At 40.7% G+C, this 15348-nt stretch overlaps 1 protein-coding gene across 1 annotated transcript in view; it reads right to left on the minus strand.

The window, feature by feature from the left end:
• maml3 (mastermind-like transcriptional coactivator 3) overlaps nt 1–15348 on the minus strand; it is an 86629-nt gene that overhangs the window by 29848 nt on the left and 41433 nt on the right. The window contains exon 3 of the mRNA XM_077606335.1: nt 13766–14683. Within this exon, the coding sequence (XP_077462461.1) occupies nt 13766–14683 (918 nt within the window). The remainder of the gene's footprint in view (nt 1–13765; nt 14684–15348) is intronic.

Raw genomic sequence — 15348 nt, forward strand, 5'->3', positions numbered from 1 at the left:
CCAAAGCAACGATGCTTAGGAAAATACAGTTGTGCCTTGAGATAGGAGTGGTGTGGGTATTTTTGGGAACGATCATCATCTGAAAAATCGTTAAGACAACATGAACTGAACAAAAGGCTGTCAATATTTTGCCGCTACAAACCATTTCAAAAGTTTTATTTCCCCCCACAAACGTTAACTTAGATGAGAGTTATATTGTATTCATCATATCTGTAATATTTGAAATTGTATCATGGCTATGGTCAGGAGTTAGCCATTTAAATACGATAAAAACCTTAAAGGGAATTTTGGCACCAAAAAATGTAAAAGCAGTAAGTCTGAGTTATATATGTTCTACCGTCACCTGCAACCCATTATTTCACTGTGCAGATTAATAGCTTTAGTTTAATGGCCCATCAAGTGTTGCAGCAACAAATATATACTTAAGGTTTTATAGTGCATTACGACTGCTGGATCATTGACATTTCACCAGATGAGAGGTCAAATCATGTGAATTTACCTTGAAGGTATATTTGTATAACAGTGAGCGTTTTCTACATTTCACATTAGGTGAGCAGTTGGTCTTACTACATTTCTATATTGGGTATTTACCCTGTGTTTGTCTCTGTGTCTATGGATGCCTATTTCTGTAATGCAATTATAACAGGTCAAAAGAGAAAACATGTAACAATGCACACAACAATGTGTGAGAAGCAAAACAGTTGTCAGCATCACATAATAAAGACTAATGGTGGTCAATTTTTACTTTAACTTTTTTTTTTTCGATGATGTGACTGTCTGAAAGGAGAAACATCTAAGCTCTAAATGCATGATTACATATTTTGAAAGGACTAATGTGTAGATGGGGAGAATACGCTTGTCTATAACGTTTCCAACTTAATGAATAAATGAATGAATGAATGAACATTCCTATTTCCTGCAATACCTGTCCATCCATTCTTCCACAACACTTATTCTCAAATGATCTCAAGTGAACGGAGGTTACACCCAGAATTGGTTACCATTCGGAGTCACATTCACATTGTCATTGAATGGGACCTGAAACCATGTGGCATACACCAAAGTCGAATATACCACCACTACACCATCAGAGACTGGTCTATACAAAATACTATTTTTATAAGGGATGATAAGAAATGTAGTATTTCTTTTTTTCATTCTAAAATAATAAGGAACCAATGTTCTTTTCATGATGGCAGTTTTTTGCAGAGTCACGAAGCCATGTGACAGACCTTGCTGAGCACCAAGACATTTATCCGTAACAAAAGGTTCCTCAGTTAGCAAATGTCAATGAGTTTAAGATCGGAGGAAACATTCACTCACTGAATGTGCGGGGTTTTCTTTGTATGGTCAATAAGATTAAAAACAGCAATCCCAATGCAAACAATAAATGTAAATCTCTTCAATGGAGAGGATTTTCTGAGCTCAATACAGTTTAAATACTCATTTCTGCATGTGCTTGTTTATAGAGCCTTTATCATTTGATCAATCTAACACAAAGGTGTTACACCGTCGAATAATGGAAACTTTTTCACATCTCTAAACATTATAGTAATGACAATTAAATGTTGAGTGCTCCATAAAAATGTGGGTTTAGTTTAATATTGAAGTGACTCATCATGCTTTTGCTTTCATTGTTATTACAAGTTTATTAATAAAATCTTATCAATTTTAATTTGCAATACTGCCTGCGTTCGGTTTAAGCAGAAATGAATCGAGAATAGCTGAATGACTTTAAAATGCAAAATGTGTTACAAATAAAATGTTTAAACATATGAAGGATTACGAATGTGAAAAGAAAATAGGATTTTAAAGTACACTACAAGAAGGGGCACACATTTTGCACTTTTGGTAGCCATGCTGTGGACTGTTATTGTCATTTTTTTGCTTCTGTTATATGCAGCATATTCTGTGCATGTATGTAATTAAAAGTATGGTTGGTTCATTGATTGATTGAAATATATACTACATCACTGAAGAAATAAAAATGGAGCTCACAGAGTAGTACAAATACGACAGTGTACCAAATTGAATAATTAATGAAACCAAAAAAGGTATCATAACTTATTTTAGTTTTCAGCCTTGGTTTGTGATTTTGGGTACTCGGACGTTTCGTCGAAAGACATTTGGTCCCCTGACGTTTGGTGGACCGGACGTTTGGTAGAACGGACGTTTGGTAGAACGGACGTTTGGTAGAACGGACGTTTGGTAGAACGGACGTTTGGTAGAACGGACGTTTGGTAGAACGGACGTTTGGTAGAACGGACGTTTGGTAGAACGGACGTTTGGTAGAACGGACGTTTGGTAGAACGGACGTTTGGTAGAACAAACGTTTGGTAGAACGGACGTTTGGTAGAACGGACATTTGGTCGCCGGGTTGTTACTGTTGAAACCAGCTCTCCAAATTATAATCATGAGAGAGAGAGAGTGATTTTAATATCTAAATATCTAATATCAAAATATCAACAGTAAACTCTGTCATAATTTGACAGCGAGCGAACCCGGCGACCAAACATCCGTTCTACCAAACGTCCGGTCGACTAAACGTCCGGCGACCAAACGTCCGGGGACCAAACGTCTTTCGACAAAACGTCCGGTCACGGTGATTTTGTGCAAAAACGTTCATTTCTGTGCACCACTATCATGCCATACAACTGGGTATATTCTAGTGCATTTCCATGAGAAGGTCTGCAACACAAGAAGACATCAAACACTTATATTCATGTTTTCACTCTTCATTTTTCTTTTTGTCCAGGAATGTTCATTTCTGTGCAAGTATACCATGTGTGTATCTTAGTAAGTGCATTCACATGAGAAAGAAGTCTAGTCTGTATCAACAGAAGACATCAAACACATGACACTAATGTCCGATGCTGTGAAATTGGAATGCAGATTGGAAAGTGAATTTTCAATGCTTCACTGGGATGTCACACTACTCTGTTTGTTTGATAACATTAGGGATGGAAGTACAGTGACATTCCATCTTTAGTGAAAAATGGTTTGTGTGTACTTCTCCATCCCACCTGTCCTGTCAATCTTCCTGCACTACCATGAGCTTTTGTACTGTGAGATTAATACCGTGAAGATATCTGACACTCTGCTAACTGTAAATCCATAATATAAAAATGCAAAGATGGTTGGCTCTGCAGTTTGTCTCGAAGTCAAGGGTTATGAGTTTAAATGTTCAATATTGTGTTCAAAGGCATTTATCAACATTAATTTGACCCAAAGCAAGACTCATTTACTGGAATCAAGAACTTGGGTTAATTTCAGTTACTACAATCTAGTAGGCAAAGCTAAGTTTGCCAACAGGTGGGCTAAAAATATATTTTGGACTAATTCAAGCTTGCAACTAAGGAGAGAGAAAACAAGAGAAGGGAAAGAAAGACAGAAAGAAACAAAACATGTATAGAAAAAAAGAAAGAAAACATGCATACCCACAGCCCAGCCCCATGCATTAATCTTTTAAAAGAGAGGTTACGGAGTAACAATCGAAGTACAAAAAAAAAAAAAATCAGTCCTCTATAAGAATATCTTGAAGCAGTTATGTCACCATACAGACGAAATTTATCAGACTTTAAACAGTTTTTGTTTTCGACGATCTAAATCTTTTGATAGTCATACGTACTGGTTGACTGAGCTTCAGATATGTTCTTTCAATTAAATTGGTCAATATTTTTCTCTATGCTGTCATTTTTGTCAGGATAGAAATATTAGATCCAGGTCCAAGAGTGGGCTTCCTGTGTCATTTATTTGAGGTAAAACTGTGTTAATATCTCCTCTCTGTCTGCACCATCACCTCCTTGTGTGCATTATCCCCCTTGGTTGTAGTGGTAATTCAGAGAGAGGGCTGCCACAGCAAATGTATTATCAAAATGTCTGCTGAAATTTGTGTACATATTATACACTTCCTCATATTTTGTCTGTGTTGGTTTTTTAGCATCTGAGTGAGCAGAAGGAAGGAGCGGTTGAATTTGATCGAATATTTATTAATACATTGGCTACATTTCCTTGGACCAATTTTTTGTATATTAAAATCAGAGTTCAGATTGAAATTATGATCGAAACACTAACAAGATGATCCAATTGGGACGCTTTAGGTGGGAACAAATTATTTTGACATGCTCAGATTGAGCAAATACGTCAGACAAGAGTAGAGAAAGAACCCGTAGCATCTTCCATGTCAATTAAACATCGCTCAGTCCATTTCTACATTAAGTGTAAGCAGTATTTTGCAGATTTTCCTATTTACATGGTCATGTCACGTTACCACTTCCTAATGGAACTGCAATGTATCCTCCAGATCACACTTTTGTATTTTTTAGTCTTGATATTATACCCCCTAGGCCAGCTTTATTTAGAACCAAGGGAACCAGAAGGAGGACAACTTTGTACGGTTCTATTACCCATAGGAATCAGGAATAACAGAAAACCTATACTGACATCACAAAAAATAAGTGGTAGGGACGTTTTGCTACGAAATTTGGAAAGTGTTTTCGTGTGCACCGACCTAATTATAAATATATGTGAAGTATCTCTCTAGCTCTTGATCAGAATTGGCTTGAATATTTCAAATGAGCTATACACATTAAAAATTCTTATTCTGATCAGACTTCTAATCTGAATAAATGTTTCTATGTAAACGTAGCCACTTTAGTAAGAGTAACAATGTTACTGCTTTCAGCGTTCAAGTGCTAAAAGACTGCAGCGTTTAAACATAGACAGGGCGTCGCGTGTATACACAAACACATAAGGAATTCCTGTCAACCCTCATCTTGGTTCTACCATTGATTTGGGTTGTAAGGTGCCATGGGCAATGGTTTCCACAGCAACCGGCAGCCGAGGAAGGCAGCCAAAGTTTGAGCTGGCGTGAGGAAGTGTCTGCATGTTGTTTGTGTGTGTGGGCTATTTGTGAGTATGTACACGAATAACCAAACATGAATATTTCTGTGTGTGCGTATGCGTGTGAGAGGTGCTGGCAGGGTGATATCAGTCTGTTTAGTATGCAGCCTTCTGACTGCATCTCCCTTATTTCCTCTCATTTACTGACAGACACAGTGTGAGCAAAAAGCACAAAAATCAACCTACCTACTTACCTATCTATCTAGACGAGCATGCAACACACAAGGCCTCCGACACACACATACAGAAGTGTTTAGAGTATTAAATACACTCAAGCTCAATACACTGATTCATTCCATTGAGTGTCCCGCAGTACAAGTGCTAATGCTGCACATTATCTTTAGTTTAAACAAGCTGAAGACACAATGGAAAATAAATTATAAACCAATAGATAACCTGACAATCAAATGGAATTTTTAAATAAACAATTGTTGGTAATGATACTTTCCACGATAACCTTGCATTCACCCTCAAGGGCATGTCAAATGGGTACAGAAGGACTGTGGTAGTGTTTTCTTTCAATTATAAAAGACGTTGGGGATGAGGATGAGCGTTACGGTGTAGGTGTTGCTCAAATAGACAGTCATATTACAGCATAGGAAACCGATGTGCAGAAAATTATGCAGTCGTTATTTACCCCTTACAAAAACCTGACAAATTCAATAACCTCTAATCTTAGAAATGAACTGTTGTCGCAGATGTCCATTCTGTGTCATTATGACATTTTATATGAACTTAAATGAAACGCAATTTTGATTCGTAGTGATGTAATAAAGTATCATCAGCTCCCCCTAGAAACAGGAAAGGCAGAGTATTTAAGGAGTTAAGGGGGAATAGTGGAGATATTGAATGAGACGACAAAAAGAAAAATAGACAGCAAAGGCACAGAGAAACGCGTTTGTCTCGTTTTTTTCTTTATAGGAAGCATCTGAGTGCACGAGAGCAAATACACACTAGAACCACCCACCACCACCATCACTGCCCTTCCCCTTTCCTCAAGCACAGCACTCCACAACTTGGCCCCCTCCATCTTCAGAGCCTCTCAAAAGGATCTGAGAGCAGCTCAGCTCAAGCCCTGACACGTGTGCCTAAGAGAGGGGAGGAGTAAGGGAGTGAACAGTGTTCGATGTATGTGTGTACATGTGTATGCTTGTGCTTGATGAGAGAGTGTGACCAAGTGAGCAGAGGAGCTGTAAACGCAAGGGACTGCAAGACCTCTCTTTAGTCTTGGGGGGGGGAGATGAAAGGAAAACTTTCTGGCAGTAATTCTCTTTTTCACAATCTCATACACCTTTCTTTTATCTTTCACCCCTAAACTCAGAAGTTAATATGACATCTGAGTGAAACATTATAGAAAATGCAAAAAAAAAAACGGCAGTTTAAAAACTGCTAGACTTTCTTTAGAGACAAGTTGGCTGTGTAGCGAGTATAGAGCAAAAACAAGTTTAAAATGAACCACGACCGTCTGGCTCGCTTTCAACATACCTCCAAGTGCAGAGACATGAAAAGCATAACCAAAGAGCACAAATGCCTTCTACTTCCGACAGGCACCTTTGGTGACACTACAGATAAATCTTTTAAACCAAACTATGGTAGACTCTCAGACATCTCAGCTGCAAAAGTTGCCAGCGGCTTCAAAATCTCTTACACTTTAATACAGTAATAGCGCTTCATTCAATGCTATGTAACAGCATGGTAGAAAAAACTATTTTAAATGATGGATCCACTGTTTACTACGGCAAGAGTATGCTATACGGATGCCAATTAGTCGTGTTCAACCAACACTCAGACAACTTTATTGCTGGTGAACGCACCATCCGATCCTGATGCCATCACATAAGAAAAGCTTAAGGCTACCCATAAGAGTTTTGACAGATTTGAAGAGGATGGATAGCCACAGTGTGCTACAACAAAGCTGTTACGCTAGTGATGATAGCCGTTAGCCCTGTATAAATCAATTAACCTACCAAGGGGAATTTTAAGAGTACATTGTCCGCTGCAAGCATAGAGGCCAAAGTAAAGTGGATTTATCCCCACCCCCTCTTTTCAAGAGGAATTTAGAACTGACCTGTAACTAGGGGTGTGCATTGAATCGAAGTATCTATAATTATAAAAAGAAGTGCTGCGTTCGGTGGTTTGGACTCAACTAGTGTGAGACCGAATGAATCCTTTACATCTCATTTCACAATATATGAGAAGCTGTCCTCAACTCATTGTTCCTGGTTGAATAAATGTTATATACATACATCTCATTTAATAAAAGTAGTAGTTTGGATTTAGTGCTGGTTTGAACCTGGTTTGGAGTTTAGTTACTACAAAAGTCCCACATCCCATCAGGTTTCAGAAGTCCATTGATATAAATGTACATTTATGTCCATCTTGATCAGTTTTACCCAAGGTAATCTACAAAAATCATCATAATCGCCTCAAAACGTAGTATCGAGACCAATCAGGATCGAATTGTTACCTGTGAGGCAATACACACCCCTACTAGCAATGTAATGAAAGCCGAAGAATAGAAATAAAAGCGGAAATGTAAATACACCGTAACATTAAAGAAAACGATAGCATAACATGGACAAAACAAAACCTTTGGTTTAAGTAAACTGGTTGACAGAGTTAATTTTCACTTGCTAGCACAAATGATTTGGATGCCCTTTGATACAAAATTCTATCACTGGAGACAACAGGCTTGAGGGGCAGATTAGTAGATGCGGGATCCTGTTGATGCGAGATCCTCGTATTTGACCAAGAGGGATGCATATACACTTGGTGAGACAAAGCGAAAGGGAGGGCTTCGATGCAGGGACAAAAAATAATTATTTTGAGTTGTAAAGATGAATTTGAAAATGTTTAGTTCCATTGGAGAGGGAGAGGGCAACGCCTTGTTTGACTTAACTTCAAAATATTATTTTGATTAGCACTAGTGACGTTACTGATAACCTATGAAGGACAATCATATTATGTCAACCCGTATATTTGCTTGGTCTTGGCATTGGAGTCTCCCTGTGGGAAACAGTGTTTGTATATTGTGCATGTGTTCCAGCAGCTATCTTTAAGGGCTCGTGCTGATTGGGCTTTTTAGCAGAAGGCAGTGGAGAATGAGATGAAAAAGAGGGCTGAGACAATGATTGGAGAGTGGAATTACCTGAGGATAGCAAGGAGGGGTGTGGAGAGAGTCCACAGCAGGAAGGGATTCAGCAGTGCGTGCATGCTTGTGGGCGTTTTAGAGCCTGTTTATTGTTGATAGTGTGCTTACATATGTGTGGGGGCTGGTGTCGTGACTCACAGGGCTATTAGCACTGGCACAATCTCCTTCATGTGCTGTAGTCAGGGTGTGACACCATTATTTCCTACATGCATGAGAACATGCACTATTTTATCAAGACATACAAATGATCAAACCTTCAATTGATCAAAACCATTCTGGAAGGCTCCCCAAGAGCCAGTAGCTCTCATTTAATCCTGCATCCATCTCCAACCTTAACCCAGATAATGCCAGAAACCAGTTTCATGTTACTGTACTGCAGTACTGCACATGCACATTTACAACATTCTCTCCAACTAACCATTTTTTCTGAACCACGGATGTATGGAGTTGAACACACTCAAAGTCTGTTTTAATTCACCTCATATCAACAAAATTATAATCAATCAAAAAATTACTTGCCAGTATCATATCACTAATATTCTCAGTCAAATCGGGCTGCTGGCTTTAACCTCATAGTAAATACAATGGTAATATACAGTCAGTTGAACACACTGCAATTTCTGAAATCATTAGAGAGTTCTGAAATTTTCATCGTAGGTCCCTGTCCACTGCAAGAGAGATAATCGAAAAAGAAAAATCCAGAAATCACGGTGTATGATTTTTTTGAAAACGATTATTTGTGTGATACAGCTGCAAACAGTATCTGAACACCTGAGGAAAACCAATGGTAGTATTGGGTGCTTTAGCCTTTGTTTGCAATTACAGAGGTCAAACATTTTCTTTTGTTTGTCGCCAGGTTTGCACACACTGCAGGAGAGATTTTGGCTCATTTCTCTACATAGATCTTCTATATATCAATCAGGTTTCTGGACTGTCGCTGAAAAACACAGAGTTTGAGCGCCCTCCAAAGGTTTTTGATTGGATTTAGGTCTGGAGACTGACAAGGCCACTCAAGAACCTAGATACGCTTCTTACAGAGACATTTTTTGGTTTTTGGGTTATTGTCAAGTTGGAAGACACAGCCATGAATGCTCCGAATGAGCGAAGGAGGTTGTTCCCAAAATCTCACAATACATGGCCCTGGTCATACTCTCCTTAACACAGTGCAGTCGGTCCAGTCCCATGTTCAGAAGTACACCCCCATGCTTCACAGTTCCTGAATCAGTTGTCAGAGAATCGCAGGACACAATGAGAAGAACAAACATTCACGCTCATACCTAGGGACAATTGAGTGTGTTCAACCATCCTACTATGGATGTTTTGGAATGTGGGAGGAAACCGAAGTACCCATAGCAAGCCTACATAGGCACGGGGTGAACATGCAAACACCACACAGTAATCGTGAAACCCCTCAGGGCTTAAACCCGCAATCTCAGACCCGTGAGACGGACGTGCTAACCACTCCTTCACCATGCCGCCAGGTTATAAATTTTAATATGAAAACAAATTTTCACAAACCTCAATCCAGAAATTATTTCTCGTTGGCAATGTAGCCTGTAAAAGGATCCCTACGTGAAAAAAAAACTAATAAATCTTAATCTCCCCCTGGTGGCTGGTTTCAGTAGCTTGACTGTTGAGTGAAACAACTTTAATAATTGCAATTGAATGTATTGGCTTTACTGTCCATGCAACACTATAATATGCATGAAGACTATCAAATATTTCATATTCATGAAATTTCAGTTTGCATTGCTTACTTGGCTTCCTTGTTTTTTTTCCCTTTGGAGCTGGTTGCTCCTTTTTCATCTTCGCAATTTTCAATTAACTATAAATCTCTGGCTTCATGTACTTGGTTCTCTATATTTTGCCCTCTTTTTGTACTTTTCCAGTTTCCAGCTCTCCTTTGCTCGATCAAATAAATCTCACAAGCCCCTTCTTGCCACCCATCGAAATCTTCGAAACACACATGCGCAGATGCTCATGCGGGTAAACACACAACCCTCTAGGCAACAGCCACAAAGGCACCATATTAATAAATCTGCTCCTTTATTGGTGCTGAGTGTCTCTGGCAGGAGGGTTAAGGGGGTGGGGTGAGTGACAAGGAAAAGTAGAAGGAGGAGGAGCAGAAGACACAGAGAGCAGCAGTGGGGTGACTGACTAAAGTCAAACTGTGAGCATAACAGAAGGGTTTGCAAGAGAGATACAAAAAAGTAAAGCGCTTTCAAAGTATACACAGCAAAACAGGTTTTCATGCTGTTCATGCAACAATAGCACTTAGCAACTAGCATTAAGCACACCATAGCACTTGAAAATTAAACTACTACATGTGTTTAAGGTAGGTCTCCCCACAGTTCCTTAAGATCTCTTTTCCAAAGGGTAATTCAAGAAACCTGACATCTGGCTGAACTACTGAAGCATCCCGAATATGGCCATGTTGGTCACCATGCCCTGGAAACCAACTGCCTGAGGTGGGTTAGCGGTAATGACATCGGCAAGCTTGGTTTAGTAGTCCAATCTCAGCCATCAGTCAGCTGTGACAGATTGGGGATATGAGCTAAGGAGCCGTTTGGCTTGGTGTGTGTGTGTGTTGTGAGGTTGGGGGGGGGGCTGCTAAATGCATGCCCTTTTTGTATCTGGGGGAGGAGGCAAGAGGGATATCAGTGGTGGTCGCGTTGCAGAGGTATCAATACACTCTAGACAGGCCGTTTTCCTATTCCCGACCCCCAGCGAGTTGCTGGGGAAACTATCTCCATTTTACCTTCACTTGCTTTACCACTAAGGACCCTTTTACGACAGAACTGGTGTTGGTGCTCTTTCTGGCTCTTGCTTGGCTTAGCACCGGTTCTTTTCTTTTTGATGAAACAAGCAATGGAGTTGAAAGCTGGTGCTTAGCAAACACATACTCATTGCCAGTCTAGACGAGGGCCACCCAAGGACCAACTACATCATTATTGCAACAACGAAAAGCTGTGAGCGGGTGGCAGTCAACTAGTGGAGGTCGACAAGATTAGTAGCATGGAAGTACAGTATTCCCCCGAATTTCCCGGCTAATGTAGACTAGACATGGCTGCGATAATCAGAAAACCACAAAGTAGGATCACCCCTCTTATTTCTGCCTTACTACATGTTTTGGTGTCTATACAATGTCAAGAAGTGCATACGTCACACAATTATGTGCATATCTAAATACTGTAATGTATTAATATTTAAATATAATGCATATAAGAAATGTCTAAATACTTTAAGTACTGTACTATAGCTCTTCTCAGTTTGATAAAAAAATGATTGTAACATTTGCAGTGCTAAGACTCGTAAAAGTCTGAGATCATTCCTAATTGATATGCATCTGGCTGTGTAATGGCATTTTACGTATAGTGCAGTGATAGTACTTAATTGAGTCTAGTTTAGGTCCTAACTCCACACTCGAGTATGGTATATATTAGTACTTTTGTCCCCTATTTAATACATTTCCTAGGTATCGGGACTCAATGTCGGCAGATTCTCCAACTCAGGCGACTCGGAGTCACATGCAAAAATATGTGATCAGGACATCTCTACATGCAAGTATACTGGGCGATGGGTGGACCATTTGAAATTTTGGGCTTGCTGTTGAGTTGGCAGGGGTGGTTTCTTTTATATACTCGTAGATATTATTTTGAGACAGTCAATCATTCAGTAGGGTTAGAAAGTGTCTTACTTTTGACCAAAGGTGTACACCTTTGCTATGACGACTTGCTGGATTTGGCCCGAAAACAAGGAGACCCCTGTGCTGCTGACATGATGAGCATTTGGCAAAGTGCTTGAGAAGAGCTTTCCCCCCGTTTTTTGCCAAACGTTAAGCACACACACCACAAATAGTTGTGGATCTCGATAATGCACGAGGAAGTCTTGGATACATTTCTTGATCATGTGTGAATTTGGGTGAAAACTTTTGAGACAAATCCCTCTGCATAGCGGGCTTTCAGAACTAGCTCAAGCAAAAATGCACAAAGCACCGAGTAGCATTGGGCTTGAGCTTGAGCCAAAGGGAGTTCTCTCCTTTTCTCATCCTGTTTTGTTTTTCACTTTTCTGTCATTTAGGCTTAATAAAGACATTGAGTTCAGGATAAGTAAATTTTATTCTCGTGTGTCATGACTATTGACTCCTCTCATTCACATCATGCTCTCGCTTATTGCTAATGTAACGATGTACTGACGTATTTCGATAACACGCCGTGGCGCCAGTTTGGCTTATTTGCTGATGGAAAGCATGTGAAATGAACCAAAAAAAGTACAAAGACTAGCAAGGAACAAGCACATTGTTGTTTCAGTTGAAAGTGGGTATACCTAAAAGCAAACTTTAATACAGTCAAAACATTGCATGTTAAATTACCTTTATCTCTAGAGAATCATTTATTTGTCAAGAGAGGGTTGTTTATATAACTGTTGTGACACAATACACATAGATCGACGTTCCAATTACAATATACAGTTTTGCATAAATATTCATTCATTTTCCAGACCCACTTATCCTTACAAAGGTCAGGTGTGCTGCCGGATGCTATCCTAGGTAACTATGGACAGTAGGCAGAGTACACTCTGAATTTGTTGCCAGTCAATAACGGGATACAAGAAAATGACCAACGACTCACACTCATACCAAATGACAATTTAGTCTTCAACTAGCCTACCATGCATGATTGGGGGATTTTGGAGGAAACCGGAGTACCTGGGGAAAACCCACTCAGGCACGGGCAGAACATGCAAACTCCACACTGGAAGGTCGAAAGCCATTTGAGATTGAACCCTTGATCTCAGAACTGTGAGGCGGACATGCTAACCACTCTTTATCGATGCCGCTTTAATTGATAGAGATCTTTCTGAGACACCACCTGATTCACAATTTTCACCTACATATTTATGGTTTTAATAGGGATATTTTAATGATCGACTGCAAGACCATCGATCAGCCTTAACAACTATTGGGATGTGCTGACATGGTAAACACTACGACCACATGTATCAAGGATACTCACGTCTGGCCGGTCAGAGCACTTTTAACTACCGGTAAAAGGTAAAATGGCGGTGCCCTGAGCGAGCACGGGCAGGCACAAGAAGATGAGTTTTTTCACATTTTATGCAAGATACAGTTATTTTTCTTGAATTTCATTCATAGATATGAAAATAACCAGTTTATCTTTTCTCTATTTTGAAATAAATGACCGTATTGGCCGCATTGTCTTGTGTTATGGCGTTTCGTCTTTGTCACCTTGCAGTTGCGTGCATGTCAAGTCTAATTTGTGCACATATAAGCCATACCTTTGATTCAGTCATCATTTTTGTTGTTACAAATACGCTTATATGCGAGAAAATACGGTAGTTGATATACTGAATATGTCAAATATGCAGGCCTAGCTACTAAATAGGTTGATCTAGCTATAATTGCTTAAAACTGTTTGAAGTAACATTCATTTTCTGAAGCGCTTATCCTCACAAGGATCGTGGGGGTGCATGCTTTTCTATTATGATATTGCAATATGCATCAAGTTGCCATAGCCAGCCGTAAGTGGCACTAGCAGAACTACAAGTAACTAGTATTTTTTTCTTCTCAATCCAATGTCAAATGAAAGAAGGAAATGTTCCTATTAAACTACTATCTGCTGACACGACTTCAGCACTAATGTAATGTCAACCACTCCCGGCCAATGATCATGGATAGTAGAATTAACTTACCTGTCCATGAGGCTGCATGTTGGTGTAGGGAATGTTCTGGTTCAACACTTTCTGCTTCATCAGCAGCATTCGTTTCTGCTCCTCACTCAGATGGGCTGTTTGACCTGGGATTGGCCCCTGGGTTTGTCCTGGCCCAGCCCCCTGGCCTCCACCTGCCATGTAAGGAGGCATCATGGGGTTCTTGACCTGGCTGTTTCCTCCCATGGGTGGGGTCATCCGGTGATCCCCACTACCACTGAAGTGACTCAGCGGCTTAGTGTTATTGTATGACAAAATGGCTGCCGTTTGTTGCTGCTGTTGTTGTTTGGTCAGGGTGTTCTGCCCAATACTGTTCTGCTGTTGCTGGGGCATCAAGCTCATGTGATTTTGAGGGAGGTAGTTGTTCATAGGAGCTTTGGTGCCATTGTTGGGGGTTATCCCAGTCACTATAGGGGTCTGTGGTGTGTTAAAGGCTTGCGGTGGGTACATCATGGGGCTGTTGGGTTTATCTTGGTTAAAGGGACCAGCATTGTAAGGACTGGTTGGAGGGCCTGCTGGTGACCAGTTGGCTGTTTGTTGCTGCTGTTGCTTTTGCTGCAACAGTTTAGCACGTTGCTGGGCAGCCATTGCTTTTAGTTGCTCTGCATGGGAAAGTTCAGGTGTTACTGGTCCTACTGGCTGACCTGGGGCAACCCCGGGTCCTGCTTGTCCGGTCCCAGCCTGACTAACACCAGGGCCTGAATTCATCATGTATCCATTGCCACCCCGTGAAACTGCTTGTGTCTGAGCCTGGGTTGGGGTCTGAGGAGAACGAGCTACACAGTTGTGTAATGGAGACCCTGATGCCATAGCAACAGCAGGGGACTGCTGCAAAGGTTGCTGAGGAGGTGTTCCATTGGCAGTTGTGGCAAACTGTGGACCTGATGATGATGGTCTAACCTGAGAAGAGTCCACAAAGGAAAATAACTTGTATGTTTAGTATGTAATCAACAAAGACTATGCGCATGTTGAAGTACTAGGCAGCTTTCTTGAATTGGTAATAGATTTTACAAAACACAAGATTGAACAATTAATATTTACTGTCAAGCACTTACTCCAGCATGCATAAGCCACTACAATGCAGCAGCCACAAAGATGAGCTTGTTTTAAGGGTCCGGGGGGAAGCACTGATGCTAGATTTGAGTTTTGCTACCAGCTTGAAACCCGCGAGCGCTTCTTATAATTTGGGGGTTATTGGAACTAATGTGCGGCCTGGTGGCGCGAGTGGTTAGCGCATCGGCCACAGAGCTCTGGGGTTCTGGGTTCAAATCCAGGTCATGTCCACCTGTGTGGAGTTTGCATGTTCTCCCCAGGCCTGCATGGGTTTCCTCCGGGTACTCCGGTTTCCTCCCACATTCCAAAAACATGCATGGTAGGCTGATTGGACACTCTAAATTTCCCCTAGGTATGGGTGAGTGTGCATGGTTGTCCGTCTCCTTGTGCCCTGCGATCAGCTGGCCACCGATTCAGGGTGTCCCCCGCCTCTGGCCCGGAGTCAGCTGGGATAGGCTCCAGCACCCCCCAGGACCCTAATGAGTATAAAGCGGTTCAGAAAATTAGATGAG

Source organism: Stigmatopora argus, chromosome 7 (genome assembly GCF_051989625.1).
Source record: "Stigmatopora argus isolate UIUO_Sarg chromosome 7, RoL_Sarg_1.0, whole genome shotgun sequence".
Lineage (NCBI taxonomy): Eukaryota > Metazoa > Chordata > Actinopteri > Syngnathiformes > Syngnathidae > Stigmatopora > Stigmatopora argus.